We start from the raw sequence: 18,533 nt of genomic DNA, 5'->3' as shown, positions 1-18,533 counted from the left end.
ATCCGCTTGCCTCACTCCCTCACCTCCATCAAGTCTATTAAAAAATCTGCTTCTCAGTAAGGCCTACCCTGAACACTCCGTATAAAATGCGCCACTCTCACTACCCTACCTCAACACCCCTACTACTGAACCCCACTCCATTACTTTTCACAGTATTTTTTCTTTTCTTTTTTTTTTTGCGGTACACGGGCCTCTCACTGCTGTGGCCTCTCCCATTGCGGAGCACAGGCTCTGGACGCGCAGGCTCAGCGGCCATGGCTCACGGGCCCAGCCGCTCTGCGGCATGTGGGATCTTCCCGGACTGGGGCACGAACCCGTGTCCCCTGCATCGGCAGGCGGACTCCCAACCACTGTGCTACCACGGAAGCCTCACAGTATTTTTGACCTACTATTTTACTTATTATGTTGTTGCTACTCCACACCCTACAATGTAAGCTCCAGAGCCAATGATTTTTTCTTTTGTTCATTGTTGTTTCCCACTCTTCCAGAACAGTGACCAGCACATAGTAGGTCCTCAAGAAATACCTTCTGAATGAATGGATGAAGTTCTATGGCAGATCAACTCTTGTGTGAAAATGATAAAGCAACAATTTACTTAATAGTAGTTCCATAATACAAAAAAGAAAATATAATGTGTAAAATGTATTTACTTAATTAACTTACAATAGAACTGTGAGAATTCAGAAGATTAATGTTTAGAATATTGATGGGTTTCGAATTATGTCTAAATCCATTGCTGCCTCACATTTTAATGGCAGATTTTGCCTGTGGGAGAGGAGATAAATTAAGTTTTTCTGGAAATTGTTGATGTACTATCAGCGTACAAGTATATTTGGTGTCAACCTCTGATGGATAATTCTAGGACAACATACTAAAAGCAACATGAAAACACTATGAATTTTCCTTCCTGTAAATGTCATTGTAAAAAAAAAAAAAGATGCAATGATCCATCATAGCAAAGTCAAAAAAAACCTCCCTTAGCCCATTTATTGGTAAGACTAACAATCATAAAGTAACTGCCATGGGGACTGAACATTTACTTGAACTCAAAACGAAGAAATGAGCATTTAACTTTTCCAACTGGCTACCACATATCTGTTTTTCCAATACATTCAACATTATCCCCTCCTAGAAAATGAGACAGAGACAATAAACAATCAGAAAACAAATAATGGCCAAAAGAAAAGTCTTGACAACACAAAAGTAGACTAGGCTGTGCATCTGGGATGCACCTAGATTATGAGAATTCCCACTGTACAAAAGTAGAAAACAAGCCTCTACCTAAGGACCCTTGAAACTGTAGGTAAGTATGAATTGAAATTTAAGAGTTTTCTTAAAGACATTATTAGAGGTAGCCATTTTACTTTTTTGTTTTTCTGGAAAAACTTAAGTTTTAATTTCCAAGCCACTAAATTCAGAATGGGGATCCAAGCCTTTGTCACCATCCATCCCCTTCTCTTCTCCTTATGATTTTTCTAGGTGTCCTACAAGTCACAGAACAGCATCAATGTCCACCAGCTGCAGAACGCTAGAATGAGTGAATAACTGATTCCATCAGCACTAGCATCAAGGGCTTCATAACAGTTTTCTCAATAATGCTGCTATCAGTAATACGGAGAACGATGTAATAGAACACCTTCTAAAATCAAGAGGCCTTTACATCTTTGACCATGGCCGTTCTCAAGTCAGCGCTATTGACTGAGTCCACTAGGCTTCCTATAGTTCATTCAAAATCAATGTTGGAGTTTTTTCGGTTTAGAAATTAGAAAAGAGCTATATGGATCAAGAGCAGAGAGCAAAATCTGTGTGAGCGATTTTTCTATGACTTTCAAAGCCTGTCGTTTAGAATTGATACCTAGAGATGGAGTACAGCATCTCCATGCGGTATATTCATGGGCCTTCATCTCCTACCTGAGCCCAAGAGCAAGAGAACAAACAGATTAAAATCTTGGGGAGAAGAATAAATAGTCCAACAAATAACAGTAATTTCTTACCATTATACATTATTTGGAATATCATTTGCTACCAGTCAGTTTCCATTTCTTAAGTTGGGGCAACTGAGGGACAGAGACGTTAAGTAACTTGTCCAAGGTCACACAGCTATAGTTGATAGAATTGGGCTTGGAAGCCAGGAAGGTTGGCAGCAGATCCCCAACTCTGAATAACTTTTACCAACTATAGTCCTGTTTGGAGGACACAGCCTGGCTAAGCCCACTCTGACACGGCGCCTGCATGTCCCTTGTAAGCCATTTTCCAAAATATGGACACTATGAGTGCTAATGTGTGGGACTGCAAAGACAGACAAATCAGCCTCGGAATCGGAGGTAAGCCCACTGAATGAAATTTAGAATCATGCATTACTCAGACCATCACAGAAAAAACCCAACGAGTCTGAAAGAGGCATTCTTTATGTGGCTATAAGCTTGTATCCCACTACCAGTTCAAGATCCTGGCATACACAATGAATCAATAAAGTTTTATAAATCCTTAAAATATTTCACAAAAGGCAAAATGGAAGTGCACAGAATTTTATGAATACTGCATGTATTATCTTGTTAGGCATAAGGTTTGAAAAGGTGCCACAATACTTATAGCCTTGTTTGGGCACTTCTTTGTTTTGTCACATGTTTAGACTATGGAAGTGGCCTGGGCTTTGTGCCCTCTCTGCCTCCCAGCCTCTAACCCCCTGTGGCTCTCATTGCCAGGAAGACTGCGTTGAGCAAGTCAGAGAAAAATCACAGGGAAGAGACCGCGGTGGGCACAGCTGGCATCATTGAGTATCCCACCCTCCGTTCTTTGTTTCGTCCGTTAACAATGGTAAGCAGCTGTTCTCTGCCTTTCATTTTCTGTTCTGCTCTGTTTAATTCACAGCCTAGGAGCAGAGACCATGCCCATCAGTACTGAGCTTAACAAAGAGACAAAAACGACAAAGGGCTGGCCTTTCTGCTTCTCAGACATCACCTAATTCTGAAACTGAATATGCTTGGAAGCTAACATTTAAACCATCCCTGGACGCCCTCTAGGCCACAATAATCAGGGGCATGTGGCCAAGACAGGTTTTCCAATGACCCTACCAAATAGCACAAATAAAATTCTCACTGATCATGTAAAAAGCCACCATTTGCAAAATATGTAGCCTCATGTTTCAAATATAGTCATACTTCAATCAAAACGAGGCTTGTACATTAAACAAAAAAATACTAAGACTGTATAGGAGATTTCAGGCTGACAATAATAACAAAGACCCAATCTTTATTTTAAATGAATGTGATTTCATTTTTCATTTGGACTTTTAATTCATTCTACCAATAGGATAGATAAAGTTAGGAAAACAATACCATTGATTCTGAAAGTAAATATCAACGTTCTATAAACCACATTGGAAAACCTTTGAGAATCTTTTGCTATAAAACTAGGACATTCATTGGGTCTCCTTGGTTGGTAAATTTCAGTTGTGGCCTCCAGTGTAGGACACATTTTCTTTGAGAGGAAGAGTCTGAAGGAACTCATTCTGGAAGAAACCATCCAGGATTGATTTTGGATGTAATTCAAGGAAAGCAGAGACTGGGTTAAATTCTAGACAGACCCAAGTAATGATTCTTCAGGGTCTGACTCAACTCTCAGATAACAATCACTTTCCCTCCTAAGTTTATGAACGAACTTCAAATTCCTAAGGACTGTGGTAGAAAAAAGCCTAAAATGAATATTACATAGATTTGTGAAACCAACCTAACACGTGAACCTTGTAAGAAAAACTAAGGCAATGGGTCCTAGTTGATTAAAATCTAAATTTTTTAAAATTCCACAGCAAATAATCCAAGCGCATAAACCATTCTTATTTATACATTATTCTGCATTCCATGGAACACAATACTACTAGAATGAACTTTGTCGTCAGCTAGGTTAATTGGTTAAATTAGGAATATAAGTAATATATTCAATGATAAATCTCTATGACAGATAGTAGATGATTATTTTTTCCATCCCCATTCATTTGAAAAAACTACTTCAGCTAGTCACTTGTCAAAAGCAAATCAACAGATCAGATGCCCCTTTTTGCACAAAGCCAGAGTTCCAGGCAAGAACACGCAGCATTGCTAAAAGAAGCAGGAAATGTAAGTAGTCACAAGCCATCACCATCAAGATAACCACCAGCAAGGAACAGATAGTGAGTGTTCATTTGAGGGCATGGATAGATGCACCATAATACCTACATTAATGACGGAGCTGTAAGGCTAGTAAATGGCAGAGAGGGATTCCAACACAGATCTGACTGTAAAGCCTGAGGTCTTCCCATTATCCACACATCAGTCCTTCCCACAATCAAAGGCAGTCTTCAGGGCTTCCTTGGTGGCGCAGTGGTTGACAGTCTGCCTGCCGATGCAGGGGACACGGGTTCGTGCCCTGATCCGGGAAGATCCCACATGCCGCGGAGCGGCTGGGCCCATGAGCCATGGCCGCTGAGCCTGTGCGTCCGGAGCCTGTGCTCCCCAACGGGAGAGGCCACAACAGTGAGAGGCCCGCGTACCGCAAAAACAAAAACAAAAACAAAAACAAAAATGCAGTCTTCATATGTGCACGGTGTAGATGGGACTGCTTTACACTACACGAGTCTTTTGAGTCTGTGTTGCATAACACTAGGCTCAACAGTACTGCAGACTGTTCACAAATGACTACATGCAATCCCCATAACTTGGCAATTAAAATCAAATAGTCCACAGGCAGCGTGATTAGCCCTCTGCAGAAGACATGTTCCAATCAACACAACCACAGTGTGGTCAGAGGACGACATGGCTGGAATGACAACAAGAAAGTGGCTCCAGGATCTACTCTACAGGAGCCTGTCTGAAGAAAGCTGTGTTAACAGCAGTGGTCTGCTTAGAGTCCTTGAAAAAGAAGACAGTTTGGAAGAATTTGTGAACACATCTCCAGGGGCAAAGGTGCCCCCATCTGGCCTCTGTGATTATCTGCTGTTGACTTCTTTACCTTAAGTGGAGACAGATGTAAACAGCTATGAGTTTTATGACACTAGAGACATTGTCACCGGCCCACCAACTCTCACTACTCCGGTCCTAAGCTCCCCAAAAATCTTCTGGTCATCATCTAACTTCTCAAGGGGACTTTTCTCCAGGAAGATGCAAATCTGCTGACCAACTAAAATGAACGCAGTGTTCCACATGACAATTCTATTAATCAGTAGAAATGGCCCACTGCATGGCAGGCACAATGCTGGCTATGTTTATATGCATTATATTGTTTAATACACATATCGAGACAATGTACCAACATTAAAGACAATAATAATAATAATAATAAATTAAGTTTCTGACACTTAAAAGACTTTCCCGGAGTCATCAAGCTATAGATGGCAGGGCTAAGTATTGAATTCAGGTAGCATTCTATAGCTTTACAAGAAATGTCCAAGGTCTAAGGATAATCTGGAAGAGGAAAGGTAGACTTGTTGGTAGACTTCCTAAAAGTATATTTTGGATTTATGAGCATTGCTCTAAGGACAAAGTGCAGAAATTTTAGCAGATTTCCGAAAGGATTCTGATCCCAGAAAACTTTAAGAATCACCAGCTGCTTTGAAGAGGACTTTATTTAATAGTCACAGATTTAAGCTTCAGTCATGGAGAAATAGTTTAAATATATTTTAATTGCCAACAAAGTAATTTCAGGGCAGTTACATGATAGTGAGTCTGGCCTTCTGCTCAAATCTCATTATATAACCCCTTTCTGGGCTCTCTCTATTCTTATAACGTGATGAGACTAAGGCTGGGCAGTAAATAAATGCGCACGGGCTAGAGTGCACCCGTTCTCTACCTGGCGGTCTCCGGCTCCCTACACAGCAATAGCTCAGGGAACAGCAGACAACACCCAGCACTGGCCTGGCCCATCTTGGGTTCATGGCAATCGGCCATGTGCAGGCTGAAGATGGACTTGACATCTTCAAGTCTGAAAACTTGTTTCTTTTTTCATTAGACATGACAAATAGTATGACTTTTTTAAGGGGAGGATGCGACAGATATTTTGGGGGGTCACTTTTGTGGGAAATAATCATTCTTTACGTCATCCAGCAGAGAAAAACCAGGCAATGAAAGAAAAGGACACTCTATTTTTCTCAATTCTTTCCCTTGCCTAACATTTTAAATACTTATCTAAAATTCAGAAATCTAACCTAATTTTAGCAATGTATAACTACAATATAAACTGTAAAGTCATTGGCACCCATAAATAAATATGGCAGTTGGCAGTAAAACTGATGTTTAATTATAAATCTTTCAAGGATGTTACCAAAAAAATACCACTCCAAGATGCTTTGGTCTATTATATCTCAATAAAACTGGGAAGAAAAAAGAAGCTCTGGAAAGAAAAGTTCTATTCTGTTTGTGATTATTTCACAGTTAATTAAAAAATAATTTGTGCCTTTTTTTTTTTTGGTCACTTTTTCAAGGTCCAAAATTTTTAGCTTCCATGTCTAAGACTGTAGTACAGAATATAATTCTAAATTGGAAGTATATTATGGAAGCATTCATGTTGTAAATATTTGCTTAAAATATAATGATTTTGCAGTTAGTTATCTTAAATATTCTGTTCTTGAGCTCTTACTGATAAAACACAATTGTCCTCACTGGTTATAAAAAGGAGCTCAGAAAAATGAGATTTAAAAGCTGACTTTGTTTAAAAGTCTTGACATAATTCTTTTTAGAAAGATTTAGTGGGGTCTTTAAAATATCAATGTTTTGATCCCAAAACTGACTTATGTGCAGCAGAGATGGCGCTAACACAAATTTTATTGGCATAATGTTTGCTAAGCAGTTGTTCCAAAAATTACTTTCTATCATGATTTAAAAGGCATTTTTGATATTGATTTTACTAATAAATATGGATCAACATCAATTAATCAGACAAGCCCATTATTACAAAGCAAGTCACTTTAAAAAGGTTTTTTCTCAGATCAAAAGTTATTTGTCTTACAATTGACATAGGATAAGTCTTTTTCCAAATGCTTTACACAGAAGCAAGAGTTGAAGTTTTCACATTGGTCCATTATGTTTTAAAATATTTTATTCTTCAATAAGTTTAATGGTTTGAATTTTAACAAGCAATGACATATAGCTGCTCAATAAATAAATATATTTGGCCTGAATTTCCTTTAAAAAATGACTATGGGTGTTAACTGGACTTATTGCAGTGATCATTTCACAATATATACATATACTGAATTGTTATATTAGTTACACCTGAAACTAATATAATGTTATATGTCAGTTATATCTCAAAAAACATTTTTTATAGCAATTTGCCTTTGCCCCAACACCCAACCTCATGATCAGGAGGTTCATCTCAATAAAGAGGAAAGAAAAAAGAAAAAATTATGAAAGATAGACTCAAGTTTTTCTGAGATATGGGTGTGGTTGTTCAACTTACCTACTATAAAAGAAAATGAACATAAAACTTTAAAGTTCACTATAAAATCTTTCTGAACAGAAAACAAAAAAGCCAGACCTTCCTGAACTGTCCTCCTAACAAATGACAGGGAGAAAATCTCCTCTGGCATTCAACATCCTCCACCAAATGACTCCACTTTTTCTCGGGAACTAGGTTTCTGTGTGTGTATGTTTCCCAAACTGATTCCCAGATGCAGCCACGCCAATCTGCTTGCAGGCCCTGAAACACACCTTGTTAGAATGCATCTCACACCCCATTCCTCCTCCCTCTCCCATGCCCGAAATATACTCCTCACCCAACCAAGTCTATAACATCCTTTCAGAATCTCATAAAATTTACACGTCCCCATGTACCCTATCCCATCCCAGCTACATCTCTATTTTCGACATTCTTGAAAGAAACGTGCAAGTTGTACTATTTATGTTTTCCCTCCCTGTGGGATAAGAAGCATAAATCATTTCTGTCTCCTTTATATCTCTTAAGAATCTCCAATTCAGGGTACAGACCACACAGTGGGTATTCAGTAAATGTCTACCTATAGCAAAATAATAATGCTGTGCTTCTTTTACACCTGACTTGATTGAAGCCAAAAGTGGACTTAAACCTGTGCCTAAACACACACACAAATAGATGTGTGAGCAATGCAATGATTCGATGTAAAGTTACATGAGCTTGGTTGGTATGCCTTCATGGTACGTGACAACCCCACCTTCAAGCTGCACTTACGAGGAGCCCAGCTCCTGATCAACAGCAACACAAGAACATATGGGTCAACAGTTCAGCATCAGGCTTGCCCTGCTTCTGGACCTGACACATGCAGAAAATAATGTATATTGGGTTTGGAGAGGCATATGACTTTCTTGTAGCTGATTACAAACTGTGAGAGCCAGAAAGGATTTTTAAGATTCTCTCTCACCTCAAGAGACAGCTGAGGACTGGCCCCGGGAAGTTAGGTAACGTGGTAAATAAAGGTCATGGTTGCTGGCATAGCTGGGTACAGGACCCGAATCCCCTTATCTTCCAGTCTAGCAATCCTTCCAAGCATCATGCTCTTCTGTCTTTCTAGTGATGTTTATCTTCGGCTGCTATTAAAATAAGCTTTCCTTTTCAAAACATTCATTAGAGTGATGGAGGAAGGTAACAGCAATTGTTTCTTAGAGATACAGAAGGAAACTAGCCCACTCAGAGACAAAACACACACACACATCCCTAAACACACTTGCAACTTCAGTAACATTGTTTCTTGGCTGCTAAGAAGGCAACCCATCTCCAAAACTATGCAGCTGAGTGAAGTGAGGCTCCTCCGGACTCTGGACAAGCCTCAAGCTACTTTTGACTCATTTTCCCAAATGCTTAAGTAAGATATTAACATTTTTTTAACTCTAAAATAAAAAGTTTGTCCTTTTTTGTTATCTGTAAAGTCAGTGAGAAATGTCATTCCTGATAATACTGGATAAAGAATTTCTTAGTGGGGTTGACTGGAGGGCAGAGTTAGAGATGGAAGAATCAATAAGAAACCAGTTTGGACTTCCCTAATGGAGCAGTGCTTAAGAATCCACCTTCCAATACAGGGGACACGGGTTTGATCCCTGGTCTGTGTGCCACACTACTGAACCCGCATGCCACAACTACTGAAGCCCATGCGCCTAGAGCCCGTGCTCCGCAAGAGAGAAGAGAAGAGAAGCCACCTCAATGAGAAGCCGGCGCACCGCAACGAACAGTAGCCCCCTACTCTCTGCAACTAGAGAAAGCCCGTGTGCAGCAATGAAGACACAACGCAGCCAAAAATATTAATTAATTAATTAATTAAATGAACTACAACTAATTAAGAAAAAAGGTACATCTTTAAAAAAAAAAAAAGAAAGAAAGAAACCAGTTTGTCATGGTAAACCTTCAGCAGGCCCTCCTCCAGGACTTACATTCTCTTAATATCACCTTCTGTGTTGTCTACTTATTAACCCCTTCCCACTCACATACATACCAGACACCCACACCCTTTTCTGAAAAGCTGAAGGCAGGGTGACCTGCTCTTCCGGGGCTCAGCCCCACGCCTGTCTCTCCCATGGGCCCCTCCCATGTCCTCCTGCACGGAATTCCTGCAGCAATTACGTAATCTGAATGACATACTTCACAGCTTAATTATCTACTCCCATACTCATCTAGGTTTGCTATGCATGTGAGAAATTTCTTCCCAACAACACAAGTTTCTTGTAATCAAGAAACAGATCTCATACTTGTGGGATTTTCTTTTCTAATAACCTCCTTGGTTAAGAACACAAGGATTAACAAATGAAGAAGAAAAAAAAACCCTGAAAAGTGATTCATGTACTATTTCTCCATTTATCATTTCATCTGGACAAGGTAATCAACTTAGGGTAAATCAACAATACCTGTTGGTGGTTTAATTTTGTCTTATAGTCAATATGTCCCTAATTAGGTTTTCTCCTGGAGGCTTTTGAGAGGCAGGCTGGCCTTTGGTTCTGTTTCAGATCATTCAAGGAGGAAAAGGTCCTAGAAATAAGGGAGCAGAAATTCCAAGCAATTTTCAATTCGCCTTTGAAGTCGAATGAAACCTTAATAACTTGGGACCCCATTCATATTTCATAGTGATGCTTATTTGATCTTTCTTAATGTGAATTTTTTTGTGGCCAGGAACAACTTGCTATGATTACTATGCTAAACTCAGCACCCTGCATCGTAATGATCACTTAAACGTTTATTAAGAACCTTCCTTTTTCTTCCTATTGCGGCCTATACTCCACACTCATTAAAAATCTGTCCCCAGGGCCTTTATACCTTGACAACCATGCCAATGGTTTTGCACAAAATTTAAGAGGTGGGAGATTGCACATCCATCACACTCTTTGAAAATTCAGGTTCAATCTGACAGACAGACCTGCCTTGTTATATTGTCAAGCCTCCTCTTTTCCCCTTTTTTTTTTACAAAGATTGTCAGCGTAGACTAGATTTTCTGAATTCTTAAAGTATCCAAATCGTGAAGCCAAACAGACTTAGAAAGGTAGGACTCATACACAGGACACTTTGAACTGAGGACCTGACTTCTTACAAAGAAACTGGAGGCAAGCAGTTGTTTCAGAAATAAAAGGAAAACGTTCTATACACACTCTGAGTTTAGAAGCACATTTTTTAAAATGTGATAGTACAATAACCCTTATCTTCTCCCACCTCCCCAATATCTGCAGTCTGTGATATTTTGTTGCTTTGTTTCATCCGTTCAAATAAATTTCTCATTCAAAAAAGAAAAAACTTAAGAACTATTTTTAAGTTTTTCATTAGCTTTTTCCTATTTCCCTTAAAAATGTCCTGGCTAACATTCATGGAATGTATGCCAGGTGCCAGCCCCCAAGCTAAGGGTTGAACTGGATTGGCTCATTCAATCTTCAGGGAAATTTAGGAAGCGGGCCTGGTTACGAGAGCAAAGAGGAGAGCCTCCCAGATCACAGAGTCTGCACCCAGGAGCCCAGCGCCCTCTGCCTCACCACCACATCACACCTGCATCCCACAGCTGCCTTTAGAAATGAGCACAGGCAGGCTTCCTGAAACGCTGTAGGCATGTCACCTCCACAGGCAACGTGTAGCTCAACATTTACACAACAGAGATGTCTCCTCCAACAGCACTTCTGCCTCCCAAGGAAGTTCTGAGACTTCTCTTAAAAGAAACAGTCATCTTTTTCAGGCCTTTTGCAGCCTCACCTACATAATGAAAAGTTGCTGCCCTGGTTTTTTTTTTTTCAGGGAAGCCAAGAGAAGCTGTAGGTGGGCAGCAGACACTGAAACTGGGGGCTGAACTATTCAGTCACAATCTGAAACTGGTACCGGGCTTGACTGGTCCTTCCTGACTCTTTCAGGGACAGGACTTCTCAATCTTGCTAGAATGTTCTGCTGTCTACTGAACACAGTGAGGCCAACCCTAGTTCATCTGACAAGCATCTCTGTGCTTTCATGTTTCCATCCTGTGAAGTGACTAGCAATATTATTTTACCTTTTTACCAAAAGTTTTCAGAGTCGCTGAAGTGAGAAAGATGGATCACAATTTTTTCCCCCTCAGCTAGTCTCGATTCTCATTCAAAAGCAAGGTACAGGGCTTCCCTGGTGGCGCAGTGGTTGAGAGCCCACCTGCCAATGCGGGGGACACGGGTTCGAGCCCTGGTCCGGGAAGATCCCACGTGCCGCAGAGCAGCCGGGCCCGTGCACCACAACTACTGAGCCTGCGCTCTGGAGCCTGCAAGCCACAACTACTGAGCCCATGTGCTACAACTACTGAAGCCCACATGCCTAGAGCCTGTGCTCCGCAACGAGAAGCCACCGCAATGAGAAGCCCACGCACAGTAACAAAAAGTAGCCCCCAGTCACCGCAACTAGAGAAAGCCCGTGCACAGCAATGAAGACCCAGTGCAGCCAAAAATAAATAAAATAAATTAATTAAAAAAAAAAAAACAAGGTACAAACAGGAGTCCTGGAAGCCTGACCAAGAGCCCAAGTTAAAGAGAAGAGAAGAGAGAAAATGTCTGTGTGTGTACATGTATGTATGTGCACATGTATGTGTGTGTACATGTATGTGTGTGTCTGTGTGTGTGTGTGGACGTATTTTAAGGAAACTCCTGCTTCCATCCAATTCCAGACACATCCAGGCTTAAGAAGTTACAAAACATAGGGAAAAACAAAGCAGAGTTTTGCTGGAGAAGTAATATAAATGGGAACATTTTAAAAGTCATTTTTCGTATAATTTAAAAGGCGCTACGTTCAAATACAAAAAAAAACTGAGATGTCTAATAGAACACACAATAAAAAGTGACTCTTTTTACAACACCAGATGCTTAGAGCCCTTCCCAGAAACAATCACTGTCTCTAGCGTACCCTTCTACAAGTTTTCTGTTTATTTGCAGGTATATCTGTGTCATTATTTTACACACATTTGTCCAAGCTGACAAATTATACCACACCTGACAATCAGGGCAGACCCAGGAAGAGCTGGGGAAGCCGTGGCATCCCGTGCCCAGGGCTCCACAGGGACGTGGACAGAGGCAATGAGGGCAGCAGAAGCACTAACAACCTAAGGATCTAACCAACAGCAAACGCGGGGAGATGGGTATGGCTGAGAACTCCCCATCCAGTCAGAACTGGTTCAGGAAATGACCAAGTACAGTCCGAGCCAGCTGGACGAACGGCCCCACGACCTCAGGACAAGAAGGGAAGGGATGGCAGGGCCTGACGTAGCCACCAGGATCAGCACTGCTCGGGTCCCCATGCCACCTGCCTGGGAATCATCTACAACTTCCATGATGTAAAAATGAGATGATGACTCACCAGTGCTTTATAGTATAATCCTCTTCTGTATGCTTGATACAAAATACATATTAAGAAAGTTTAGAGAACTTCCCGCCAAGAACGTGGGCTCCAGGAGAGCAGGAGCGCTTCTGGCTTGTTCAATACAACCGCTGGGGCCCAGATCCAGGGCTGGCTTTTGTGGACACCAGAGCCCTGGGTTCACAAAGGGAGCACCCTTGATTTAATGCTCTGCTGCCATTGTCTTGAAATTCCCAATAAATTCTGAACGAGGGATTCCACATTTTCATTTTGCACTGGGCACCACAAATTATATAGCCAGTCCTGCCTGGAACACTGCTTGTCATAGGGCAGGTGTCCAATTTATTTGTCAAAGGTACACATGCGTGAATTAATGGAAGTTGCCTAAAACCATGGGTCTACAGAACAAACTCAGCCTCCAGGCCAATTCTGGCCCTCCACCTGTTTTGGTAAATAAAGTTTTATTAAAACACAGTCACAGCCATTTGCACCTTGTCCATGGCTGCTTCCACTCTACAGCAGAGGGGGTGAGCAATAGTGACAGAGACTGTAAGGCCCAGAAAGCCTAAAATACTTACAATCCGGCCCTTTACAGAAAAATCTCTGACACCTGCCTTAGAACACTGTCTCAAATTTCTCTTCCCAAATAATTAGAACTGCAGAAAAGGCAGGTAGCCTTGTGAGACCTGGAGGGTCAGCCTTAAGCAACTAGCCATAAACGAACTATTTCTTAGGTTTTTATCTTTAAAGTTTATGGGAGTTTTGCCTCTTGGACCCAAATACATTGATGTTTTAATGTAAAAAAAAAATTTTTTTTTTTTTAGTCGATAATGAGCTGGATGAGTTGTTTTTACCCCTGAAGGTCCCCCCTCGACAAGGGCAAGTATACAAAGGGCAGAAGCACCACAGTTTGTACTGTGGCCTTAGTTCCTCCTCTTAATAGACCCAGTGTAGAAGGAAGGCTCCTGTAGCATTTAAGTGGCCACTGAACCTTGCCACACACCCATCATTTCTTACCGGCCCAGAAGCCCTGCTAGAGAAGATCCAACAAGGACATTAAAAATGGAATCCTGCATGCCTATGCTCTTGACTGAATGTAATATAGGTCTACGCCCCATCGCACTGAGGGACTAACAAGTGGTTATATTATTTTTCCCCAGGCAGTTTTCAGAAACTATTTACAGAGCTATTTCAGAACCCAGCTCTACCTGTTGGGAAGTGTTCAGACTTGGGACTTTGTGGGAGATTTTTTGAAGGCCAGCTTCCTCATAATGGTCAGTGGCATTTCACTTCTAACTGAAACAGTGTGCAGTACCCCCTTTCCACTGTAAAAATTCTTAATTTATCCCACGTTAGCAGCCATGCAAGAAGTACATTTTCTTTTGCTAGTCAGAGTACTGGCAAGACACTTTAGTACACCCTTGAGAGGATTTTAGGGGTGTTTGCCTCTGATCTCTGCATACACTCTTTTACATCACAGGATCTGGAAAGGGAGCTTCTCCTGGGTAAAGGGCTAGAAAACAAAGAATTCCATCAGAGAAAAACAAGATACGTGAGAAAGGGAGACTATAAGAGAGACAAGGGGACTTTCCCTGGTGGCGCAGTGGATAAGACTCTACGGTCCTGATGCAGAGGGCCCAGGTTCAATCCCTGGCCAGGGAACTAGATCCCACATGCATGCCACAACTAAGAGTTCACATGCCACAACCAAGGAACCCACGTGCTGCAACTGAGGAGGCCGTGAGCTGCAACTAAGGAGCCCACGTGCCGCAACTAAGACCCGGTGCAAACAAATAAATAAATAAATATTAAATAAATAAATAATTTAAATAAAATGGTGTAGCTGCTGTGGAAAACATTAAAAAAAAAAAGAGAGAGAGAGAGGCAAGGACAGGCCTCAGGAAAGAAGGAACACCAGTGAAATCTCAGCTCACTCGGAGAATCTCTGTACAGTAACAAGAAAATAAAATTGAAAGAATTATTCATAGAGATGTCAAGGAATGCTAATCTTTGGGGACTCATACAGGAACTTTCTTTATTTGTGTTAGGGGAAGGGGTGACTTTATCCATTATGTCTTCATCCGTAATAAAATAATTCATGGGACCCAAAAGGACAGACATTGGAAACAGTGGGGCAAATACACAATCTGCTGACCATTTCCTGCCAGCTGTTGTCAATAAAATACCACACAAAAATTGTAAGCTGCTGACAGTATTTGTCACAGAAACCAGTAATGGGAACTCAGAAGTAACAACCCTGGGGAGGGGTAAACACAAGTCTCACTGGTGCTGTTGGGAGGCCCGTGGGAAGGGCCTGTTGTGGGTGAACCCTCTTGGGATAACTGAACACCAAAGAGGGTCTCTTCCCAACCCCTCAACCCCACAGTAAGTGCTGGCCAGCAGCCCAGACCACGTCTCAGTGGAGGACAGCGCCCGCTACCGCTGCCATAATAGGCTTCCTCACTCAAGCTGGAATTTAAACCACCAAAATAACAATACATACTAATCACAATTTACTTAAGCCTCAGACAATAAAATTGATATACTGGGTGTTGGAGAGGGGTTCACAGCAGGATCTCCAGGTTCAGAGTTAGATATCTCCACCCTCACCCTCTCGGCTTCTCACAGTTCCTATTTCTCTGTAATACAGTGAGATTATGATGAACATGGGAAACTTGGAATTACCCTATTTAGGAAAGGGAAGCACTCATGCTGTTTCTAACATAAATTCAGATAAAGAAATAACTTCACAGTTCAGCTTGGGAAGGTGAATTTACTGTATGGTATTGTAAATTTAAATAGAGAAACATTTTAGACACTTATTGATTCACTTTAAAATTATAATCAACCTGTTACACATTATCAGAAACAACTCTTTGATGAAGAGTAACAATAGTTTCCAAAACAAACAAACAAAAAATAGTGAGAAGAGTGGCACTGTTTTACTTTTTGGCAAATTTCCTTAATGTCTGGCTCAATAGAAGACAGCTGGACTCTGCTACCGCTTTTGCATTCACTCTGTTGCACTCTCCCAGGTCACGTTAGCCTTGAGAAAACGTCATGTACAGTCATGTAGGAATGAACGTGTAAAGGGCAAATAATATCTCTGTGCTATTATGAAAATCGTTTTGGCCTTGTGTACCTCTAAAAAGTCTTGGGGACTCCTAAGTGTACCCAGACCACACTTTGAGAACCACTGCCTTATGAGTTGGGAAGTTATTATCTCCATTTTACAAATGAGCAAACTGGCATAGAGAGGTCAAGTCATGGTCCAAGGACACATTGCTGGGACAGGTCAGAGCAGGTAAAATACAAAGAGCATGATACCCTCATTTGGTTGGTTGTTGCAAGAACTGACTGAGATCATGAAGGTAAAGAGTTGAGCATCCTCCTATCACAGGCACTCAATAACATCAATATTTCCCATTGGGCTAGATGTAGTAGAAAAGCTAGGGAAACTGCACATTTCTGATCAACTCATCATTTGACACCAGCAAGAAAAAATAAAATTCCACTGCAGGTGTTGTCCACAGCATGGACCCTACACAAGCTCTCGGGATGGAAGATGTTTGCTACTCAGAAACTCCAGGGCCTTGCTCCACCCTCCATTAGGCAAAAAATGTGGCGGGCTGCACACATGTCACCTTCTTCCTTGAGAAACCTGAGCAAGCCAGGAGAGCTGCTCCATTATTTACAGCCTCCTTTTTGCATCATGCTATATTTACAAGGAAGCCTCAACAAACAACAATGGCGCTTCCAGTCTGTGCAGCCAAACCTCTCCTTGGAAAGCATCTGTGGTCTTCCCGTCCAGGGGCTTGGCACTCCACTTCTCTCCTTGTCCATCAACTTTTGTAACCCACATGGCCCTCCTCCTCCTGCCTGTGGAGGGTACTCAAGCCCAGAGTGCAGGTCACTTCTGTTCCTCCTCCGATTGGGAAGTGAGCTCAGCTGGGGAAGTGGAACTCGTGCAGTTCAGGCCACCGCACTCTCAAAACACTACCCTAAACAGAAGGCAAGAACAAGAGGTGCCTGAAGCTACTGCTTCCATCCAAGTGCAGGCAACCAGGACCTCTCACCTGGAGCACTGCAAACTGGTCTCCCTGTCTCCACTTCCACACCTCCTCACACACGTACCCCAGGCTACTCTCCACCAACAGCCAAAGCGATCTTTTAAAAGTATAGAAGGGATAAAGTCAGTTCTCACGCTTAAACCGCTCCCAAGGCTCCCCCACTCAGTGGAAATAAAATCCAAACTCCTTAACTTGGTTTATTAGGACCTGCCTCGTCTGGCCCCTGTCTACCTTTCTCACTACAAGCAAGGGTTCCTTCTCTCTGGCCTTTGCTCTCTCTGCTCCCACTACCTGCAGAGCTCCCCTAGGACTTCCAACAGCTCAGAGGTCACCTCCTCAAGGAGGCCTTCACTGCCTGCCCGCTCTGCAGCTGCCGCCTCTCCATCCCTCCATCCGGTTGTACTTGAGACTTTAGAGCACTTACTCTCGGAAGTTATCTTCATTTTACTGGTATATTACTCATCTCCCTCCTTCCACATCGTCCTCCTAGACGGTAAGCCGCCAATAGCAAGGACTCCACCTGGTCCCCGCGACATCTCCAACCGCCTGGCACCGCGCCTGGCACAGACTAAGCGCTCAGCAAACGGTGGAATGAATGAAGCGGCAGTGCCCGAGAGTCCCAAGCTGGCGTCCCTAGCGCCCCGGGCGCATCCGCACCATCCGGGCGCCGGGACTACAGGTGCGGGCGGGCCGGGGGGCTGGGGGACCGGCGGGGCGGGATGGGGCTGCTCGCCCACCCGGCCGCGCGCCCGGCTCGGCGCAGCAGGTGCCTCCCGGGAGCGCGCACACACACGTCCGCCCTGGTCCGCGCCGCCGCCCCGCTCTCCAGCACTAACCATGGTGGCCGGGCCGCCGCCGCCGTCCCCGCGGGCGAGAGACGAGCGCGGTGGACTCGAGGGCGAGAGGCGAGCGCAGGAGCCGGCGCGGCTGACAGGTGAGGTGCCCGCCTCAGACCATGGCTGCTTCCCACAATGCCCTCGAAGCGAAAGTTTGCAGACTCCTCCCCGCGCCTCTGCCCTCCCTCCCCTCCGGCTCCTACCAGCTCCCTCCCTGCCCCCTCCCTCCCCTACGTCCCTCCTTCCCCTCCTCCCTCCTCCCCCCTCCTCCTCCCCCCTCCCTCTCCTCCTCCTCCCTCCTCCCTCCTCCTCCCGCCCCGCCCCGCCCCGCCGCAGCTGGCCCCGCCCCGCGCCGCGTGGGCTGCCCTAGGTGAGAATACACCTGCGCGCGCGCCTCCGCCTCCAGCCTCTTAGGCCCAGGCGCCGGGAACCAGAGCCCGCGGGCTCCGCCCGGGGAGCGCCGAGGGGGCTGCTTTCCTGACTCTGCGAGCGAGTGTGTCATTCATTCATCCCACAAACATTGATCAGACCTGGCTAAGAGATCTCCCGAGACACTTGCGGGAAGTGTCACTGGTTGTCCTGTCCTAAACCGCGTAAGGCGGGGAGCGTTTGGCAGATCTGGAACTCTGCTGGCAAGAAGCGATTTCTTGCCTCTGATTTCTTTCTTTTCACATATATATACATATACACACATATTCATGCATTATATATATATATATATCTGCAATCCAAGGGCATAGGTCATTTTAAACTGGCCCGGTTTTAAGAGGTGTCTCCTAAGACTGTGGCGTGGTGCCTCTAATCTCTCTCCTTCTCCCCTTGGTTTTTCTTAAGTCTGGAGTTTCCA

At 43.3% G+C, this 18,533-nt stretch overlaps 1 protein-coding gene across 1 annotated transcript in view; it reads right to left on the bottom strand.

Moving 5' to 3' along the window:
• The window catches only part of AP1S3 (adaptor related protein complex 1 subunit sigma 3), a 46,474-nt gene extending 28,709 nt beyond the window's left edge, over positions 1-17,765 (bottom strand). The window contains exon 1 of the mRNA XM_079709782.1: positions 17,687-17,765. Coding sequence (XP_079565908.1) covers positions 17,687-17,689 — 3 coding nt within the window. The 5' untranslated portion in view covers positions 17,690-17,765. The remainder of the gene's footprint in view (positions 1-17,686) is intronic.
• Between the last annotated feature and the right edge of the window lie 768 nt (positions 17,766-18,533).

This window comes from Hyperoodon ampullatus (assembly GCF_949752795.1).
Source record: "Hyperoodon ampullatus genome assembly, chromosome: 8".
NCBI classification, from domain to species: Eukaryota; Metazoa; Chordata; class Mammalia; order Artiodactyla; family Ziphiidae; genus Hyperoodon; species Hyperoodon ampullatus.
Note: the sequence above shows the minus strand (reverse complement) of the source record. Positions and strands in the feature narration are given on the sequence as shown.